Below are 21,454 nucleotides of genomic sequence, written 5' to 3' on the forward strand. Positions count from 1 at the left end.
TTGAAAAGAGACAGGTAGATGGTAACTCAAGGCCAAGGTCTCTCCCTCTCGCTCTCTCTCTCTCTCTCTCTCTCTCACTGTCACACACACGCACACAAACACACGCACGCACACACACACACACACACACACACACACACACACACACACACACACACACACACACACACACAGGTGTTGGGAAGGAAAGAGCTCTGTGAAGGTTTGTTGTTGTTCATCGCTCCCTCCCTCCCTCCCTTCAGGCAGACAGGCTAATGATGAGAAGGTGTATAATTTGAGGGCCACAGTCAAGAAAAATGTGCCGCGTTCATCATGAATGATAACAAGCCGGGTGTTGGACACAAATGAAAAGAATGGAAAGGATTAGTGTTGTCCCAGGATTACTTTAACCCTTCTTAATCAGAAATAACACAAGTCTACTTTGATTACGTATTCGCTATTTTATCTGCGTAAACCATTTTAACAACCCAATACCACTGCGTCAACAGAGGCTTGTTAAGAGCCCATGTACATACAATAGTAACTCCTTTGGTGTGAGATCAGGTTTTTGCCAGCCTTTATTGTTTGGAAATAATTACGAGTAAAGAAGATGTTATGAAAGATATAAGTAGGTGCTAAAAATGTCAGTCTCATATAGAGTTATAACTTGGTTTTCTTCAAACCCAGTGAGGAAAACAATATGCATGGGTTGGCAGAATTTGTTGTTAATTTGAAGATTTTGTCTCATTTTAAAGGCGGTTATTGAAAAATACAACACAAATTACACAAATATTAATATGGCACCATGAAACTATGATGCTGCTTTGCAATTTATCATTTAGTATTAGTGAAATAATAATAACTTTTGAATTCATTTTAAGATATTTTAAGACGCAAGGTTCAACAGTTGATCATCACCTTGTACACATGGCGACTTTTTCCTTCAGTGCGCATGCAACGGGATAAATCTTCAACACATACCCCGCCCCTAAAGTCTCTACAGAGGCGGGGGGGCGGGGGAGTCCAAACTCTAAACACACGTACAAACCCTCCTCCAGCACGTACGGAGGACGCGCGTAAAAGCAACCGAGCTGCTTCATTTCATCAGAGAACCAGAGCGTTGAACTCATCCACAGTGTCCCGTAGTGAAGTTTGGACTTTCCTTTGTTTTCTAGGTGCAATTCGTTGTTTTGAACCTCGGGTACAGCGGGGGTTTATTACATGTAGTGCTACATGAGTGTTTCCTAATGATGCTCGGATATCCAAGGAGTGTTTGGTCCACGCTTTGGACTCATAATGTGAGTCGGAATACACATGGGCGCTGCGTAAAGGAAAACCTGAACTCCCAGTGTGACCATTGAAGTTCGTTTTAATCCTCCAAAGAGCATTATGGGTCTCTCATCTCTACTGCTTCTCGTTGCTTTTCTGGGTAAGAAACGTTTTAAGTTACCTGAATTGACTCTGATCCATGAAGTTCAGCAAGTGTAGAGGTTCGAGTGAAACGCGCGTTTGACTCCACGTGTACATGGTAAACAAAATGCGTAAACAGCCTAGAAACTCTGTTGCATAATCCATAGAGACGGGTGAGATCATCTAAATTATTTCTGCTTTTTTTTTAAAAATGCATTTAATTTTGAAATGCTTTCTTCCTCTGTGGAGCGTATCTGTCAGTCAGGAACCTGACATTCCTCTCCTCACCTCAGCACACCTGTTTATCATCATGGTGTGTGTGTGTGTGTGTGTGTGTGTGTGTGTGTGTGTGTGTGTGTGTGTGTGTGTGTGTGTGTGTGTGTGTGTGTGTGTGTGTGTGTGTGTGTGTGTGTGTTCAACAGCTCTAATAGTAATAATATTTTCTGGATAAGTTATCCGCCTTATGCCACAGTGATGAACATGTTTGAAGGCTAAAAGGCAATAAAAAGCTTCCCCGGGGCTGCTGGGCAGATGAAAGCACTGGGGGGGGTTAAGAGCCACTTAAAACATCCATTCCTGATGAAAACCCTGTCTGAGCAGCAGAGGATTATGGGACTGCAGTTGACCCAATCCATCTGCTGGCAGTGACAGAGGAAGGCAACATTTGGCTGCAACTTCAAATGACTGGGTTGAGATAAAATGATATTTTGGAGTCCATTTATTCTTAAGTGTGTTTGAGTGAATCTAACGTTCAATTAAGTGGTGCGGTGCGTTATTGCAGCCTTTCGTAGTGGCAATGAAAATGCACTGTCAGGCCGGATCAGTGTGTGCTGTAAATTTACTGGAGGGAGAAAACCTCAGCGAGAGCTTCAGAGAGGTAAAGGTCATAAAAGACTCATGGAGCAATGAAACATGGAGCAGCTGCTGCTTGTACTTCACCTGTTTAATGATATGAATAAGACGTCTGCTGGGCTTTAATACTGTAGGGTCTTTACATTTCATTTCATCTGTAAATATTCAGCAATTTTCAAAATGTAAGAGAATGATCTTTCAACTATTTGTTTTCATCTTGATGTTGGATATAGAAGAAGTGAAGATATGTGCGATTCTCTCTCATATTTTGGTGATTGCTAGTGCAGGAAGTGGACAAAATGGCAAAAAGCAACAATACTAATAGAAAAAATATATATATATTTTATATATACTTAAGAGATAAAATAGAGTAAGTCAGAAAGTTATAAATCAGCTTTTTTTTTTAAACGCAAACACCTAAATAACAAACTTTTACTAATTCACAATACAGGAACATATTTTAAACATATATTTAGAGAAACAAGTATCAACACTACATAGAATGCAGCCTATAAAACATTAATTCAGTTTATTTATTTGCATGCATAATATGTATACATACATATATGCAGCTATACTGTTTATATGTACCAGTGTATATACTGTACTTTGCATGCATATAGCTAATAAAATACAAAATATAATACATTAATGGATTTTTAAAAGGATTATGCTTGTGAGATAAAAAAAGGGATTACTATATTTATATATATATGCATGCAAAATGATTATCACGGTATTTTGATCAGTATTGAGGTTGTGATTATTCATTGATGTTTAGATACAAAATATTGTATTGCACATTTAAATAAACATCCATGTTGTGCTATATTCCCGCTACAAAACGTTGCATCCCAATAGCACTGGTCCTCTATTCACAGTGCATCTCTGAGCAAAATGCAAATAAAATTGTACCAAAACTTTTTACCCAAAATATAACTCTTCTGCTCTGGACTGTAGCTGCAACATTTTGGAAAAAATGTCATGGGCTGCCCTACAGCCGCACGAAAGCTCCACAAAAGTGAAGCCAAAATAGTTTGATTGCCCCCTGTTGGCTGGCTGTTAGTTTAGGAAGAGCTTCATTTTATGTGCTGATCGAGATTAATATACGATTAATTGTGCAGCCCTAATATATATATACTGTGTAACAAACAACTTCAATATTGCGGGTAAGGTAGTCGATGTCTAACGATGATATCAGCCTGCTAATATATCAGTTGGACTCTGTTACAATCGCTGCTACAGTTTTGGGTCTTGTCAGGATGAATGAAATGTATTACTTGGTTTCGGTTGTCAGGCAATCAACACTGTGATGTTTGAGTTTCAAAGAGGAGAACATTCGTCATTCCTTCAGGAAAAGCACTGATGGTGAAGAATAGACCCTTGACAAAATGATTTCACCTCACTGTCAATTTAGTAGCTGCTCTACAACTTTCAATTACATCACAGGATCTTCATCAACAAGCAGAGTTTGTCTTGGAATTGTAAATGTTCAATTTGGACTTTCCTTTTTTTTTTTTGTCCACGTTGGCTTAAATGTTGTGCTTTCTGGCTCTTGACTTTGGAAATGGAGGAAGAGGCTTGCTAGTTCCAGAAAAGCTTGGTGCTAAATGAACTTTGAGAAGAGACTAAATGGACCCTGTTAGTGTGAAGTTATTGTTCCATCGATGCATGGTACATGTTGGTGTGCATTTTAGAGATCGTTTAAGCTTCATCACACAAATAGTTTTAGAGTTTCTAAAAAGTTAACATCTTCTAGCGGTGTTAAAGTAGGGATGGCAGTTTAGGGTGGTCAGTCGGACCCCTTTGGTCCTCAGACTGAAATATCTCAACAACTACTAGCATGGATTGCCATGTCATTTTGTACAGTAAGCATGCTAATGTTAGCATCAGCCTGCTACATATGCTATAGCCCCACAGAACTTCTAGCATGGCTATAGTGGACTGTTAGGATTATTCTAGTCGGTTTGTTTTTTTGTGCTGGCATTTAGCTCAAAGCTCCACTGTGCCTATAAAGTCTAACTGAGCCGCTGACAAGTCTGTAGATACGAACAAAAGCTATTTATGACTTCACTTCAAGCCGAATGTAAACTTCTTAAGATAAATATGTATCAGACTTCAAAACGTTCTGTATTCCCCCATGAAATCCAGTGAAATATTTAGAAAGGAAAAAAACAATACTCAAGCCAGTACCTTAATTCATGTTTTACCTCTCTACTTAGTACAGTTCTTACAGAGTTTAATGTTGTCTTCAACATGGTTACTGCCAAATGCTAAGATAACACAAAGAACAGTCCTTTGTCTGGTCTCTGCTTTGGCACTTCTCGATTATTCCCTTCCCATAAACAATGTGGAGTCTCTCTGCTTGTCAGGGGTCCCAGTGCTGTTACCTCACTGGTGGGATCAGGCCAACTGGAAATGTTCGCTGTGGTTTGGGGGCTCTGGGAGTTTTATGGGTGCTTTGATTTAGATAGAGAGCAGCAGTCTGGGAAAGCAGCTCCAGCGAGGGACTGGAGAGGGTCGAGCCTGATTATTGCCTTAATGTGGGGAGCGCTTTCTTTAAAGAAAGCTTTTGGAAGAAACTCGCACTCATTAAATGTGTGGAGACGCTTCCTCTTAAAAAGTAATTTTACAAAAAGGCTGCACATACCCTCTTTTTAAGAATTTCCTCTATTTTTCTGTAAGCCTGTTTTCCATTCTGAGTTCTTGTTTGGCTTTGATGTAGACAAAATGTCGTTGTTAAAAAAGTGTTTCATTATGATATTCTCACAAAGCCAGAAATAAATGTTAAAATAAGACTGTGGATCAGGTCTGTCACTGCTGCTCACAGTTTGACGCCTCAGTCCTCCACATCTGTTATCCAAATAGCTACATAAGATGCATGCTGGAATTCATTTTTTTAACGCAAGTTATTCTCAGTTTAGCGTATAAATTAGCTTTCCTTTTTAACATGACGTGTCTTTTTAAGTGAGTAGATTTGTTTGGAAGCTGGCAAGGAGGGATGTTGAATAGATGGGTGGGGAAATGACCTAAGAAAAATACTTGTTTAAACGCACGATCTTCTCCTAAATCTAACTCGGTAGTTTTGCTCCAATTCACAATGTTAACCACTTGTTTAAAACAGCAACCCTTTCCCTTTTGCTCATGTCACAGGTACTCTTCAGCGGTCATACAAAATACATGTCATTTTGGGAGTCATTGGCAAACAACCTATTAGGTTGAAGTATGAAGATGTGTTGGCAAATATCCACATTTGAGAAGCTAAGTATTGACTAAGCTGGTCTTTTTACTTCATGTCCACTTACTATTTATGAATCAAAATATTTCAGGGCAAGAAAAATAGTACATGCACAACTTAATGTCAGTAATAGATTCGTAACGTCAGTAATTCAATTGATAATGTTTGTTAACAGCCCTTGTTGTGTGTATGTTTGTACTTTTAATACTATACCTTGTATAAAAAAAAAAAAAAAGCGTGTGTGTGTGTGTGTGTGTGTGTGTGTGTGTGTGTGTGTGTGTTACATTGAACTTCACCTGCTATTAAATCCGAGGTGTGGAAACCTCAGTGAGCTTCAAAGTGTGTTTGCATTGAACATCTCACCAGGTTTTCTTTTAAATTCACCCCCACATACTGGTAGTTTCTGCTCTCATCATTGTAAAAGCAACTGTTGGCAGCCGCTTAGGGGTTTCCCTCTGGTCCAGAACTGACTGTAAGTGCAAAAAACAGCCTCACACACATAAACACACACACAGAAAACTGTGAAGCCTTTTTTTTTTTTGACTTTTTGAACAGCGTTGCTAATGCCACCAGCTGAGTCCGGGGATCAAGTCTCCCCCCTGTCCAGTGTTTCCACTGAGCAGCGCTGTGATGGGGTGATTTACACACATAGGAGCTGCCTCCATGGGTGTAAACAAACTGGATGGACCTTTGTTCTTCATGGAGCTTCTGGCTTCTTTAATCACATGTTTGTTTTTTTTTGTTCCTCCCTTGGTGTTATTAGTCTCAAATTAAAAGCACTGAGGCGACTGCAGCGGCATTCCAAGGTGTTAAATGATATTGCCCAGCAAGTTGGGTCCAGCTAGAAAGAATTTAAAGCAAAGTCTTCATATTTCAAGGTGGATTTTGGTGATATTGGAGTATTACATTGAATAAATCCTTGCTGGAATGTGGCTTCAAGGCTTTTCTTTGGCTGAAGGCTTTGAAAATGCTTTAATTTCCGATATCGTATCCCCTTAAGCTCAGCCCATTGTTGAGCATATTGTTATTTCATGTGGTGCATCGAGGGTACGCAGATAGGGTGGGAAATCAATCTTCAATGCTGCTCTTGTCCTTTCTTTGTAGCTTGAGTTTATTTTAGCGTTTGTTTCAAGTCAGCTGTGAAGCACAAAGACATGTATTAGTTCTTCAACCTGGACATCTAAGCGTTGCCTTTTCATCACATGTTTATCTAATATGAACCCATAAAGACTCCACTCATAGCAGGTGTTGCAGGTTACTGATGAAGCCCTGTAATCCCCGGGTGATGACATGAGTTAAAATGACTACAAAGAGGCCCGACTGATCGAATGAGCAGAGCGAAAACATGAAAGCCAAACCTCAAAATAAACAGACAACTTCTTTCTCTATTTGAAGTAATTGTAATTAACGTCATTATTAGTTTAAAAGCCGTAAAGATTTAAAGGGAAAAAAAGATCTGCCAAACTAAACTCCTACTTGAGTGGTTTATGTGACATTTCAACCTCAATGAAACACATGTCTGAGGTTAAAACAGCTGAATGGCTTATTCAGCATCAGTGTATCTATTCAGGATTCTCAGTGTAATTCATTACACTGCGTTAATACTCAAACATAAAACAATTATTATCCTCCCAATTTCACATTTTAACAATAAAATCTGTTTCTCTTTATGAAGAGCAATTCAATTAATAAAGTTAAAATCTCACCCAACCTTTTGGTGTCCTTATTGTTTCCGCAGGCTGGGCTGAAGGTGGTTCCTCTCTGCACTACTTAGACGGTCGGTCCAGCCGCCTCTCTCTGGACAAAACCTTCGGCCAATCGCTCAAAGACTCCCAGTGCCAACACCGTTTGAAGCACCTTCACAATGGAGCACGAATCACTGTGCAGATGCCTCCCAGCGTAGAGGGTCACTGGGTGTCCACCAGGTAAAGAACGAGGACTTCTGTTTTCTATTTATCTTTGTTCTATAGGCAGGCAGGCAGGAAGATTTGACATACAAAATCTAATGCAACTGTCCCCTATATGTTTAAACAAGGGCATTACAACATGACATGTAGCCTAGAATAGTTTAGATGATAGATGATTTGTTATTGGTGTTTTTGCTTGTTATTTCTAAGTGTACATAACACCAACAAGATGAAAAAACACACAAGAACTTCAATGAAAGAGAAGTTATAGAAGCATACAGCTCCTGGCAAGTCTGCACCTGAACTGCACCTAATACCCCCCTATACTTTACTCAACATGGTACAGTCTTAGCTCCCTCTACTATAAAGCCCATTGGAAGCTCTCACTTCCTGTTTAGCAGTTTAGACCAATGACCAGCAGGTAATGTAGATGGAAACTCATCAACGCACATTTTGCCAGTTGAAGTTACATAAAACCAATGATTTAATTTGAATGGGATTTATTAATTAATTAATCAAGTGATTATTTCATTAACAATGTGAATGTTGACAGTATGCATACTGAGATGACCAGATATTAATTCATTAATTTAGCTACTTTACTGGAATGAACTAAAACCAATGATTGCTTAGAAGGTATAAACAAATATGGTGAACAAGATAACGATATACTTGTCTATGGAGTGTCCCTTAAATAGTAGATGTTCTCTGCACCATGATTCAATTCATAATCTCATGCTGAATTGATTATTTTCAATTTAAACAGTATCTTACACAAGAGAGTAGCACACAAGAACATGCACTTGTGATGAAGTCAGAAGGCAGTTTAAACAGCAGCTTGACTGAAATATGTTGTGGAAAGCAAGCGTAGGCAGAAAGACACCAAAAATAAAGAAAGGGCTTGCTGCACACTAAAACACTCAGCTCTGGACCAACTTAAGACCTTTTGGTATTTATTTTAACATTTTTTGGGTGAGAACTTGCACGGTGTTTATCTGAAACCTCTGTTTCCTGTTGCAGCTGTGAGGTGAGACCAGGTCCGGAGTTCTTGACGCGCTCCTACAGTTTCTACTCCAACAACACCTTCCAGGCTCACCAGTTCTACTATGAGGACAACCACTGCACCAAACCCACCTACACCCTGGTGATCCGGGGTCGTCTGCGCTTACGCCAGGCCTCCTGGATCATCCGCGGCGGCACAGAGGCAGAGTACCACCTCCACCGCGTCCAGATGGTTTGTCACACAGCCACCGTGGCCAAAGAGCTCAGCCAAAGGCTCAACCGCAGCTGCAGAGGGGCCGTGAAGGGCCCCTGGGAGCCCAGTGTGATCTACGAGTTGTGGAGCGAGGAGGGCGGCTACGACTGCTCCAGGGAGCTTAACTTTGCCATGCATGAGCTGCAGCTGCTGAGGATGGAGAAGCAGTACCTGCATCACAACCTGGATCACCTGGTGGAGGAGCTGTTTCTAGGAGACATCCACACCGAGCCGTCCCAGAGGCTGTACTACAAGCCCTCCAGCTACCAGACCGCCCTGCAAAACGCCAAGGTAAGTCCCTAATGATCATCTCTCAGATAAAGGAAAGAGGGGGGAAATGTGGCTGTGGAGTCTTTAAAGAGCCAAAGTATAGCTGCAATAATTCTGTAGATTCCCCTTCCAAGGGATCACAACATAATTATAAGGTGTCGTGAGGTGATAACCAGAGTAGGAAACTCTAGGAAATTTTGACCTTTTTATTCTTTTACTTTTATAGCCATGCTAGCAGTGTGGCTCGAGGAAAAAATAATGTCTGTAGAGGCCTTTATAAGAGTTTCAAAAGTAAAAGTCCATGTCTCTGTACACTGCAGTTCTTGTCACTGTTTCAGAAGTAGCCAGAAGTGCTTCAACAAGGATGATATCTCTTCCCATACTGTGTTTTGTGTTTGTTGGAATGCACGATCAAGCCAGAGGTAGGGGTTTTGTTTTTTTACATCCTGAGCATGCAGCTCGGTGGAGAGCCTCTGCTGAACTCAACTCCCACTGTGTCTCGACCCTCCACACCGCAAAGACCACACACACCAGAAACAGCATGAACTGACCTGAAGAACAGTGTTCTTTTATGAGAGTTTATCTTAAGCGTAGCCTAAGCAGTGCTGTGAGGAGACCTGGGTAAAATAGCATTTGATATTTAAGTCTTTATGTTTTTGTTTATGAGGTATCAGAGCAGTGGACTGATCTGAAAAAACAATAAGTGCTGAACAAGTGTAGAATGTCACGTTTTTGTAATATTATAACTTGTGAGACAATCTGAAATGCACCTGTCTGTGGTAACAAACCACCCTTTAAGACTTATTCAAATACCGTTTTAATCCAAATCTGATTTAGAATCAGTGTATATGCAAAAATCGTACCCCTCTACACTAAACATTTGCACGAGTCGAAACCAGAAACTGTATACATACTGACTTCATCTCCAAAATCTAGCATCAAGAAAGAGCCCTTTCTTTCCTCCGCTGTGCCTACAGGGTGTAATTTCTCTATTTACACTGCTGAACAGCAGTTTCCCCGCTGTGTGAAACCCTAGAGTGATGTTTTTACTGTCACCCTCTACAGAAATTACAATAAAATCATGTTCGGGTCCGCTGTCTAAATAAATATCCATTTGAACGGGGATGATGGGGCTTGGTGTTGCTTATCACAATGTAAACAGTGTGGAGTGAGGATCTGTGATCAGACAAGCTCCCCTGTGGTTCTGCAATGACCAGAGCAAGCTCTCCTTAAGCCTCTCTGGTCCGCAGAGGCGCAATGTGTAACCCGGCCTATCTCTGGGAGCGATCAACATGTGGTATTCCTAGAATTTGGGATCATGCGGCCATATGAATTATTCCAGCGAGCACATACCAGGTCTGATTTCATGCATGCCTGAGGCTCAAATCAAAGTGTTGCATTTGCTCTATTTCTCCTCCATCTTTTCTGAATAGGAGTAAGGCCGGGTGTGATTCACTTGTAGCAGTTAAGAGTCAAACATAATTACAGCATTGCCTTGAAGGGATAGCTCTGTTTTGTTTTGTTTTTTAAATGGGGATGAATGAGGTACTTATCCATAGTCAGTCTTACCTACAGGAGGTGGCGGTCAGAAAGTTCTGCAGAAAGTTGTTCCAGTATAAAATGTTTAATAAGGTCTAATAATTATGTTTAATGTGAGAGGCGTTCTCGTAGTCACAAACTCAAAGAATTAGTATCAACTCATTGTCACATGTTTTACAGCCAGCAATTCAACTGTTTTTATCCATTTGTTAAAAATAGAGTGAATATTGGTGACTTTAAATTCATCAAGTGGACAGAAACGAGTCTCCACACTAATGCGGTTTCATGCTGAATGCGTAAAAAAACAACTGTTTGCTAACATTAGTCTATTATCTACTTCGTTGATATGTCTTTAAATCTTTTTTTATATGTTACAGGCAACTAATATTCCATTTACCTAAATTATATCTTATCAAAAATTCAGCACATAGACCCAAAACTCACAAATCTGCTTGGCTAAATCCCTGTTGAGAAAAGTGAGGAAATATTTTATTTTGTAATTTGAGTGAGCTGGCTCCTTAAGTTTGACTTCTATAATAGCATTTTTTTTTTAACATCATTATAACTATACTGGTTCAATTTGGGACGCATTGGTCACCAGCTATGCACGTACAGTAAATTCTGTTTTAAATTTTATACTTTTTGGGTGAAACGGTGGTAGAAAGTACCTCACTCCTTACACAAAAAGTACTAAATCCGACCATCACTCGAGGTTGTAATGGTTTCTTTTCGGGGATTTTTATTGCAATGGTGACTATCCAATCCATTAATCATAAGCGGTGTACCCAGAGCTGGTCCCCTTCCAGAGCATTTGCTGGTGCCAGCATGTTCATTCGTGGTTATTGGGTGGATCTCAGAAGTGATGCAAGAGCGAGGCAGCAGACTTTGTTTTTAAATTTGTTTCTGTTCTGTTCTCTCCATTTTCTGTCGCCTGGTTCACTGTTGCGTCATTGAGGCAGAGTAACGACCACTTACTAATGATGCTTGTTGGGAAGGGATCTGTGTTTTTATATTGTTGTTGTTGTTGGTAAAGTGTTTCGGTGGTTATCGTGTTTTCACATGTATCCCTCATGCTGAGAGTCATTTGTTATGCTTTCCTAAGTTTGGTTTGTGCTTTGTTGTCTTTTGCTACTTCTTTTTGAGACTATAAGCCTCTGAAATCTATTTCAAAAGCCAGATAAGACTCTTATTATGAATTCATGGGAAGTCGTTTTACAGAAGAGAAGCTGGTCTAGCTCTGAGGATCCTAACATGAAATAACAAACCTAGGTGTAGTCAGTGGTGGAAGAAGCATTCAGATCCTTTACCTAAGCAAAATACTAATAACGCTCTGGGAAAATACTTCACTACAATTGAAAGTCCTGCATTCAAAACCTTACTTAAGTCCTTAAAGTATGAAAAGTAAAAGTACTCATTGTGCAGTGAAATGTTCCCTTTCAGTGTTTTACTATTAAATATGATTTTTTTTTTTTTTTTTAGATTAATATTACTAATGCGTATGTTGCATTTTACTGCTGTAAATGTTTATATACTGTAATTATAATATATATTATATACTGGTGGGTAGTTTAATAAGCAGCAACACATCATATTCTTTAAGATCACCATATATTTACCAGCTAATCAAAAAGGGTTTTAAAAAAGTTTATTTAGCTTAAAAAGTAGGATAATCTTCACACACACATGAACATAAAGTTACACTTCATCTTTCAGTTCATCACAAGCATTCAAAATCAACACATGTGGAGATATGTATTTCTAACTGGACAGGAAAAACTGTAATCTGAAAAGTAAGCTGTCAGATAAATATAGGAGAGTAAAAAGTTTAGTATAGTTTAGTGAGATTTAGTGCAGTAGAAATATAAAGCTGCATAAAAGAGAAGCACTCGAGTAAAGTTCAAGCACCAATTGAGTAAATGTACGAAGTTACATCCCACCACTGGGTGTAGTTTCTATGATATAACCAAGAAGTGTTTTAAAGCCTGACGTGGTTTCTGTTCCTCGTAAAATGTTTGCTTCTGGACATCATCTTCCCCTGAACTATGGCGGTAATCCCCAAAATACCCAAATGAAAGATTTCTGCCAAACAAAGTGTAATTCACATCTAATTCTCCTTGATCTACTGTGACTTGGTTTGTACGTCAGTACAGACCAAAGTGTCTGCCAAATGTAGCAGTAAAAATGAAATGAAATGAATAAATGTAATTTATATGAAGCAAGAGAAGTAATATCCTTCCTCATTTCCTCATTTTTTTTTTTTCTTCAATTTCAAGAAGGGTATGAAATGCTTTGAATCCAGCGTGAAGATCCAACAATTTATTGAAACGCAAGCTTGAACACGTTGGACATTGTGTGCTATGGCATCTACAAACTGTGTATTTTGTTGTTTAAATTTAAAGTAATAACATTACATTCAATCATTAATCAATTTAGCTTCAGCTTCATTTGATCCATTAACGAGCTGAAAAGTAGTAAATTAATCAATTAGCTGATTGACAGAAAAACTAATTGAACTATTGTAAATATCTTTCAATTCAAAAAAGACAAAAATATTCTGTGGTTACAGCTTCTCAATTCCTGGTGACAAATTCTCATTTTTCTTAAGAGAAGTCACTTGTTTTTTTTCCCTGTTAGTCTTAGTTTTGTTTTACACGGTGTTCCCAGTAAAACCATAAACTGGATCATATTTTGAATGTTTGAGGCAGCAGTAAAACTTTTATTTGCAACCTGCAAACAATTGTACAAATACTGGGTAAAGCTTGCCTAAAGCTGCTCTGAACTGGCTTTAACACTCAATGGTGTTATTTCCACTGGGGAAGGAGGAACATGTCCCCCTGGATTTATCTTGTATCGGGTTGATTTTCATACTAAAATCTTTCTGAACAATGTTCTCTTAGTGTCCAGCTTCCACAGTTTACACGAGAAAAGAGAGCAGTTGATAAAAATGTTGACGTGTTAATCTGAGTCAACTTCAGTTGTTATCAAAAGCAACAGTGAAACGCAGCAGGTATCAAGGAAACAAAAGGATTTCAGGTTTACCTAGAATTTTTGTTATGATGTTGTTATTATTATTATTATTATTATTATTATTATTGAAAGCCCAGTAACCAATTTTATCATGTTCTTTTAGCTTTGCTTAGTTGATTTGAATGTATATGTATAAGTGCATGAAATGTAAGGATGGCTAGATCTCTCCCCACTTTTGAAAGTAATCCTATGCCCTTGCTTGCACCATGCATTGTCTAGAAGGGCACCATGAAAAAAGAGGGAGATGAGTTAAAGAAAAATAGATTGAAGACTTATTCATAGTCAGGGCCATTTTTGTTCAGCTCAGACAGGCTTTCTGTGTTTTATGGGCTCAAGATCTGGAACATGTTTTCCACACCTGCAGCCGCCTGCTCTTTTTCTTGTATACACACATGTGTTAAAATAAACTCTCTGCATACTGTATTTATTTTTCTTCCTCTTACATACATACAGTATATATGTCCTAATCGTACATATAAGTAGATGCAAAAGTGCAGTAAAAATGCACTACGCTCTCACACAGGGCTGGATTCAGAGGAGGCCTCCTCTCCAGTTGTCCCATTAACCCGTCACTCTGAGGCGTTTATAGAGCTGCACTGGGATTATCTCATCTGTAGGAGGTGGAGACTTTTTTTTTTTTCTCCTTCTTTCAGAATTTTTTACTTCCCATGAACCTCATGCAGACATAGTGTTGTCTGAGAAAAGAGTGATTGGGTTGATGGGGTCAGGTCCTAAATTTTGACCACCCTCAAATAACAAAAACTCCACCGCCTCCCTGGAGTTTAGTCGTTGGAAGAGATTTTGTGGAATACAGTATGATGAAGGCTTCCAGCTCCGTATCCGTCAGGCCCTCAAGTCTTTTCTGCAGCCAGAGACCCACAGCTGGCCTGCCTGTGGATACAATGATCACATGCTGCACCGGGGCTCCACTAAACAAGACATGATATGAATTTAATATGATTAATGGTCATTTATAGACTTTTTTTTTTTTTTGCTGTTGTTTTTTAAGTAGCATGAAAGTTCAGCTCCCTGTTCGCAGTGTGACTTCCTCTTGTCATGGCTGTAGTTCAACCAGACATCTGTCTTTTACAGTAAAATGATGCCATCACCCTGAGAAAATGCTTGTCTGGCTTCCAACACTGAAGAGAATCGGACTGAAGGAAACAGATCTTCCTCCTTCACCCCCTAACTGACGCCAGAAGTTTTTTATGTATATTTAATAATACTATATTCTGATAATGGATTAAAACAAGCTTACAGTGCTGACGGATTTAATATGACTGGATTGTTGTACAGCGATGTTCAAAGGGAACTTCTGCTCAGAGTTTGCGAACACCTTACAGCAGGGGTCACTAATAGGCGGTCCGGATTCGGACTCAGACGCCGTTGTATCAGGACCCTGGACCTAAAACCGATGGATATAATGGCCTATATTTTAACTAGCGCAGCTTTTCTAGCCTTTACGGCACTCGGTCAGTGTTCCAGGAAACAAACCGACCAATTACATGCGTTGTAAATTACATCACGTGATGCAGCTCAGCCAATCAAATATGGGTATTCTGACACGTTTCCTGACTCGAGTGAGATTTACACACACGGGGGAGAGACGAGGAAAGAGAACGAAGGGCAGGTGAATAATTACGTGAGTCAAAGAAGTTGTTTCACATGATCTTCTCTAAAAAGAGAAAAGTGGTCAGAGAGACCAGAGTCTTTAACCAAGAATGAACAGACTCTTATAGGTTAATTCTTCCCACGGACAGTTTAAAACCAGTGTGTCTCATACAGTATGTTCAGAGACCGTGACAATTATTAAGAGGAAATGGTGCATAGTTACGAAATCATTTCACCTCAGGTTGATAGCAGACCACCTCAAGGTGTCACTCAGAGAGAACCAGAACATTCTGATGTAGCATTTCAAAATGAAAGGCCTTCAAAATCGCATGCATGAGCTAACGTCAAATCACAAATTGTCTCATGCATGAGATTTTGAAGGGCTTTCATTTTGAAATGCTACATCAGAATGTTCTGGTTCTCTCCGAGTGAGACCTTGAAGTGGTCTGCTATCAACCTGAGGTGAAATGATTTTGTAACTATGCACCATTTCCTCTAAAATCTAATCTGAAGTTAGACAAATTGTATCATGAATGTGATTTGACGTTAGCTCATGCATGCGATTTTCAAGGGCTTTAAATTGGAAATGCTACATCAGAATGTTCTGGTTCTCTCCGAGTGACACCTTGAGGTGGACTGCTATCAACCTGAGGTGAAATGATTTTGTAACTATGCACCATTTCCTCTTAAGATGCACATTTTTTGAAAGTTTTCAGTCTTGTCAGTTATTCTTTAATCCAGCCCTTATTTTATTTGAAATGAGAAGAACATTTATGTATTTCTATGTATTATTTATAATCCATCCAGTTAAATTTGAAATTGAACTTTGATGGACTGTGAATTTGGAATGTTAATTGAATACCCCTGTCTTACAGCCTCAACAGCTGATTTATTTTCATGGCTAATTTTTGTTAAATTTACACCTGTAAAAATGTACTTTTACGCTTCTGCATCAATAGAGCCCAACAGATATCATTCGCCGATGTTAGCTCATTGCAGATTTATCAATAAGTGTATATGTCGTCCGAGGTATGAAGGAATTTTCAGCTCAGAGATTCTTTTCTGTTTTAATGTAATTTAGTCTCCATCACATCACGCTGAATGAGAACAGCCTGCTTTTTTTAACTACAAAATGTCTCTTATTGTTTGACGGCAAACTTTGTGTTTTTTTTGTGTGATAAGTGTTGATATGGGAACATTTTTTGTAAATGTACTGTTATTGACATTTGAGATGTCGGTATCTGCCTCAAAAATCAGCCTGGCTCAGTGGTTCACATTGAGAAACCCATCAAATGGTAATGGACACTAGTGTGCTATTCGGATCTGAATCTGCTGATAACTTCAACATGATTCCATCATGAGCTGTAAAGCCACAATGTGTCAATGTTTGTGACGAAAGCAACTCTGATAATACCACAGGGAGGTGCCGATGTTTATAAATCTCCTGCTTGCAGCAATTGTGACATTTTACCATTTTTAGTTGAAAATGTAACGCAACCTGGTAAATGTAACATGTTTCGAACAAAGAAATGCATCAAATACGTCACTTCTTCTACTTACTATCATCTAAGAAATGTTGCAATATTGTCCAAGCAAGACCTAGAACAGTGAACCCAAGCTTTTACTTCCAGTAGATTGGATTACTGCAATGGTCTGTTCACAGAGCTTTCATAAAAGGCTTTGAAAACGTATTCAGAACGCCACTAATCTAGGGTCCTGACAAAAAAATGTTTACTCTGGCTACCAGCCAGAAAAAAAAACTTGCTGCTCGTCTGCGAATCACTCTGTGGCTTTGGGCCCAAATACATCTCTGATATGCTTTTGCTATATGAACCTTCTAAAACCTTTTGGGACGAGCTTACTGGTGGTCCCAAAGGTTACTAAACATATTTAATCTCTTGTGTCACTTGCCTGTACTTTTTGAATTGTAAAACTTTTGTCTTTGCTGTATTTGTATTGAATTGCCCTGGTGTATGAAATGTGACAACTAAAGTCGCCTTGCCTAATACAGTTGTTTATTAAGAAGCAATTGGTTTTCTTTTTCTAGTTTATGTAGTTGTATTTGTACATACTTGGCTCACCTTTCTCTCCCTTGTTTTTCAGAACCATGACCACGGCTGCATTGCATGTCGTATCATCTACCGCTCAGATGAGTTCCACCCTCCCATCCTGCCGCCGCGAGCCGACCTGACTGTCGGGTTGTACGGTCAGTGGGTGAGCCAGCGCTGCGAAGTTCGCCCCGAGGTCCTTTTCCTCACCCGTCACTTCATCTTCCACGACAATAACCACACATGGGAGGGACACTACTACCACTACTCTGACCCCGTCTGTAAACACCCCACCTTCACCATCTACGCCCGCGGACGCTACAGCAGAGGGCTTCACTCCACCCATGTCATGGGCGGGACAGACTTCGTCTTCAAAGGTGACTGGTTGATATTTTCTGGTCTAAGAGCTAATTTTTATTTTTATTTTTTTCAAATGTTAAATACAAACGATTCTCAGAAGAGTTCAAGTGGCTAGAAAAAACACATTTTCCCAATTTTGTTTGCCTTTTACCTTAATTCAATCAAGGACATAAATAGTACAGATAAATAAAAAATACTAAGAGGTATAAAACTAAAATAAGAATAGAAGTAAAAAAAACTATATAAGAGAAATTAAAGACAAAATTACAAGGTAATCCTTAACTATGTTTCTACTCCTATGACACGTAACAGTCCGATAAGTTAAAGGAATGGTTCATTTTGGGAAATATTCTTATTCGCTTTCTTGCTGAGAGATTAATGAGAAGTCTGGGACCGAGTTTTATGTACAGTGACTTCCTGGAGTTTTGTCTTCACCATTAGACAAGGCAACCAGCTGAAACTCCAGGAAGTTATTGCAACTGGCCAAGAAACAGTCCCGCACATAAAAACTATTTTTTTACACTTCAGATTTGATGTATGCAATGTAATTTATGACAGAGGTGCTGTAGGTGGATTTTCAAAACCTCCACAGCTGTTTTCCCCTATTTTTGTTTTGGCAATTGTTTCTATCCATTATGTACTCTGTAAGTTAATTAAATGATGACGTCATTAAACATATCTCTGCAGTTATCTTGGTGGGTTATCATAACTAATAAAAACAATAGCCAAAATTACAAAAAATAGGGCCAGAGTTGTAATGACATGCAGAAAAACATTGCATCCAGTTGAAGGTTTTGAGTCCTTTGCACCTGTGAGTTACATCACTACTCTGGGGTTCATCAAAAACAAGAGGTTCAGGATTACTGGTGTTACTCTTAGTGTGCTTTTTCATTATGCTAATTTATGCTTCCTCACGTCCTCTCTCATCTAACGAACGGAAATTGTTCCCCCTCTACCATATTGGAGGATCTTCCAATCTCTTAAATGCACTGAGAGGAGCTTAGAGCAAGGAAAAACAGGTGTATCCTACACAAGTTTTTAATCCAGTGGCGTGACGTAGAAATGCTGCACCGCCACATGTGGCACACAGTTTAAAACAACTGTGGAACCAAGAATTTCTTATCTTCCACTTTTCCTCGAGTCTCTATATCACATCCTCGCTTGGAGGAGCTGAGACGTTATGGAAGCGAGGAGAAACATTAACATAATGAAAAGCACCCTGTGTAACTCTTACAGAAGGAGTTAACAGATCTTATGTCTTTTTTTCCCCTAGTGAACCACATGAGAGTAACTCCCATGGACTTTACCACCACCTCCCTCCTCAACGTCTTCAATGGTAACGAATGTGGTGTGCAGGGGTCCTGGCAGGTTGGGGTGGAGCAGGACGTCACCTTAACCAACGGCTGCGTGGCTCTGGGCATCCGGCTACCCCACACAGAGTACGAGCTTTTCCGCATGGAGCAGGATGCCCACGGTCACTACCTGCTCTACAATGGCCAACGTCCCAGCGACGGCTCCAGCCCTGACCGGCCGGAGAAGCGGGCCACATCCTACCAGATGCCCCTGATGCAGTGCTCGACCAGCAGCCAGTCGTCCGAGTACAGCAGAGCGGACGACATCGACAGGCCTCTGCTGCATCACAATGACTGCACAGGATGGCACAGAGGCAGCCAGCAGCTCGTCGAGGTGACTCTTGTCGCTTTCGTCACGTCTCTGCTTCTCAGCTGGCAAAGCTAGAGAGCAGTTGGGGATTTTTGTCGACATACGACACAACAAGACAAAAGTTTGGATTACAAGATCAGACGGCTAATTTGAACATTTTACTTCTCTGATGTGAAAGAGGACGAAAACTGGTGCTTCTGATCATCTGAACTCCTTCCCAGCTACCAAAAGACTTGACACTGCTGCACCACAGAAACTTTAGCACTTTAGTGTGGAACCAAAGACCAACCTGTCTGTGTTTCCACAAGTATACAAAGATGTCTATATAGCCACACAGACCTGAGAGTATGTTTTACACAGTGTATTTACCTGCAACTATCAAGTCATCAAGACTCAGTTTGATGTGGGGAAACCTTTTCTACAATAAACTCTTGACCATAAGCTCCTTGTCTCGAGGAGATGTGCTTGTGAACGGTCACTGTTTACAGTAAAAAGGCACTACACTACTTGCATAACAGCAGTTTCTTTAAATACTGCAGTATGGTGAACTCAACAGTAGTTTATCATTTATTCTAAAATAAGGTCATGCTGTTAATTTGGATACAATTAAGGTAATTGACTTCCATGCATTCTAAAGAGAGAGCTCCATATTCACTGGCCATCACTTGACCTTGTTTCTATTGGGGCTATTTTGAAATTATATTGTACTCCGATTGGGAAATGGCACCTGGAAAATTGGCATATAAACTAGCGTTGTGTCAAATACTCGTACTTCAGATGCACTGGGCAATATGACAAAGGGACCCAAATACATTTATATTCCTAGATATAAATAGGCCTCTATTTTTTGTTACGTGTTGGTCTTATAGAATCCTTGAAAATAACTATGTTCCAAAGATTGTGCTTTAAAGTTAAGGGTAAATATAGAACCATGATCTAACATGAATAACTGGACTTTTTTTGTAATTGCAAAAACTGTATAAAAGCCACACCGTGTCCAGATTGTGCAGGTCCTTGAAAAAGGCTTCCCTTGGGGAATCTGTGAAATTAGAATGAAAGACAAAAAGATTTGGTTCCTTTTTAGATTTGAGAGTTGAATAAATTCAAAATGGCTTCTGTGACATTAAGGTCATCAGGTATGGCACAGTATCGACGCCCTTCAGTTCTTTAGTGGGATCCCCATTATAATATTAATGAAGGACTCTGTGATATCGTCATGCTCATGATAGTGGACCAGTACATGTTTGAGAGTTAACCAGCATGCTTCTGCAATACCAAAAATTTCAGACGGTGTTCAACAAAGACGGAACAAACATCACAGCATACTTTATTTTTTACGTTCATTAATGCAGAATCATCTTCAGACTGAAGAACCTGTATTGGACTTCAAGAAATGTCTTTTTGTAACTGGATATGTGTATATAATAAAAGGTTTGATACTCTTATCTACATTTTTAAAATGTGTTTATTTTGTTGTATACCTTGTAAAAACAATTCATGGAATATAGTATCTACTTGAAGAGTCAAATCAGTATGCTATGTCAAATAAGTAATGAAAATGAATAGTATGTCAAAGAAAAATCATATAGTATGTCGAAAAACATAAATAAGTCATAGTATAGCATGTGGAAAAAAAGGTCAGAAAAGTCAAATGCTATATTTATAAGCATTAATAGCATGTTTTTTCGACATGCTATTCTATGACTTTTTTCGACACGCTTTACTATGACTTTTTTCGTGCTATCACTTTTTCGACATACTATACTATGACTTTTTTCGACATACTATACTATGACTTTTTTCGACATGCTATACTATGACTTTTTTCGACATGCTATACTATGACATTTTTTCCTTTTTTCGACATACTATACTATGACTTTTTTTGACATACTATACTATGACTTTTTTCGACATGCTATACCATGACTTTTTTCGACATGCTATACTATGACTTTTTTCAACACGCTTTACTATGACTTTTTTCGACATACTATACTATGACTTTTTTCGACATGCTATACTATGACTTTTTTCGACATGCTATACTATGACATTTTTTACTTTTTTCGACATACTATACTATGACTTTTTTTGACATACTATACTATGACTTTTTTCGACATGCTATACTATGACTTTTTTCGACATGCTATACTATGACTTTTTTCAACACGCTTTACTATGACTTTTTTCGACATACTATACTATGACTTTTTTCGACATACTATACTATGACTTTTTTCGACATGCTATACTATGACTTTTTTCGACATGCTATACTATGACTTTTTTC

General features: G+C 39.1%; 1 protein-coding gene across 1 annotated transcript; it reads left to right on the forward strand.

The window, feature by feature from the left end:
• The first annotated feature begins 1,062 nt into the window (after window positions 1-1,062).
• Window positions 1,063-20,603, forward strand: LOC137866206 (protein APCDD1). Its single transcript, XM_068701957.1, has 5 exons — window positions 1,063-1,408; window positions 7,218-7,404; window positions 8,407-8,932; window positions 17,192-17,513; window positions 18,770-20,603. Exons 1-5 carry the CDS (start codon window positions 1,369-1,371, stop codon window positions 19,231-19,233), a joined length of 1,539 nt encoding a protein of 512 aa, XP_068558058.1. The 5' UTR covers window positions 1,063-1,368; the 3' UTR covers window positions 19,234-20,603.
• Window positions 20,604-21,454: the final 851 nt, after the last annotated feature.

The sequence above is a fragment of the Cebidichthys violaceus genome, unplaced genomic scaffold, assembly GCF_023349555.1.
Source record: "Cebidichthys violaceus isolate CVI_PGR_0920_01 unplaced genomic scaffold, fCebVio1.0.p SCAF_8, whole genome shotgun sequence".
NCBI lineage: Eukaryota > Metazoa > Chordata > Actinopteri > Perciformes > Stichaeidae > Cebidichthys > Cebidichthys violaceus.

Excerpts from the sequence above, each read along its gene's own strand:
- LOC137866206 (XM_068701957.1), top strand. The coding sequence starts at position 1,369 with ATGGGTCTCTCATCTCTACTGCTTCTCGTTGCTTTTCTGG. Across the intron at positions 7,405-8,406 it reads GGTCACTGGGTGTCCACCAG|CTGTGAGGTGAGACCAGGTC; the intron begins GTAAAGAACGAG and ends TTCCTGTTGCAG. Across the intron at positions 8,933-17,191 it reads CCGCCCTGCAAAACGCCAAG|AACCATGACCACGGCTGCAT; the intron begins GTAAGTCCCTAA and ends CTTGTTTTTCAG.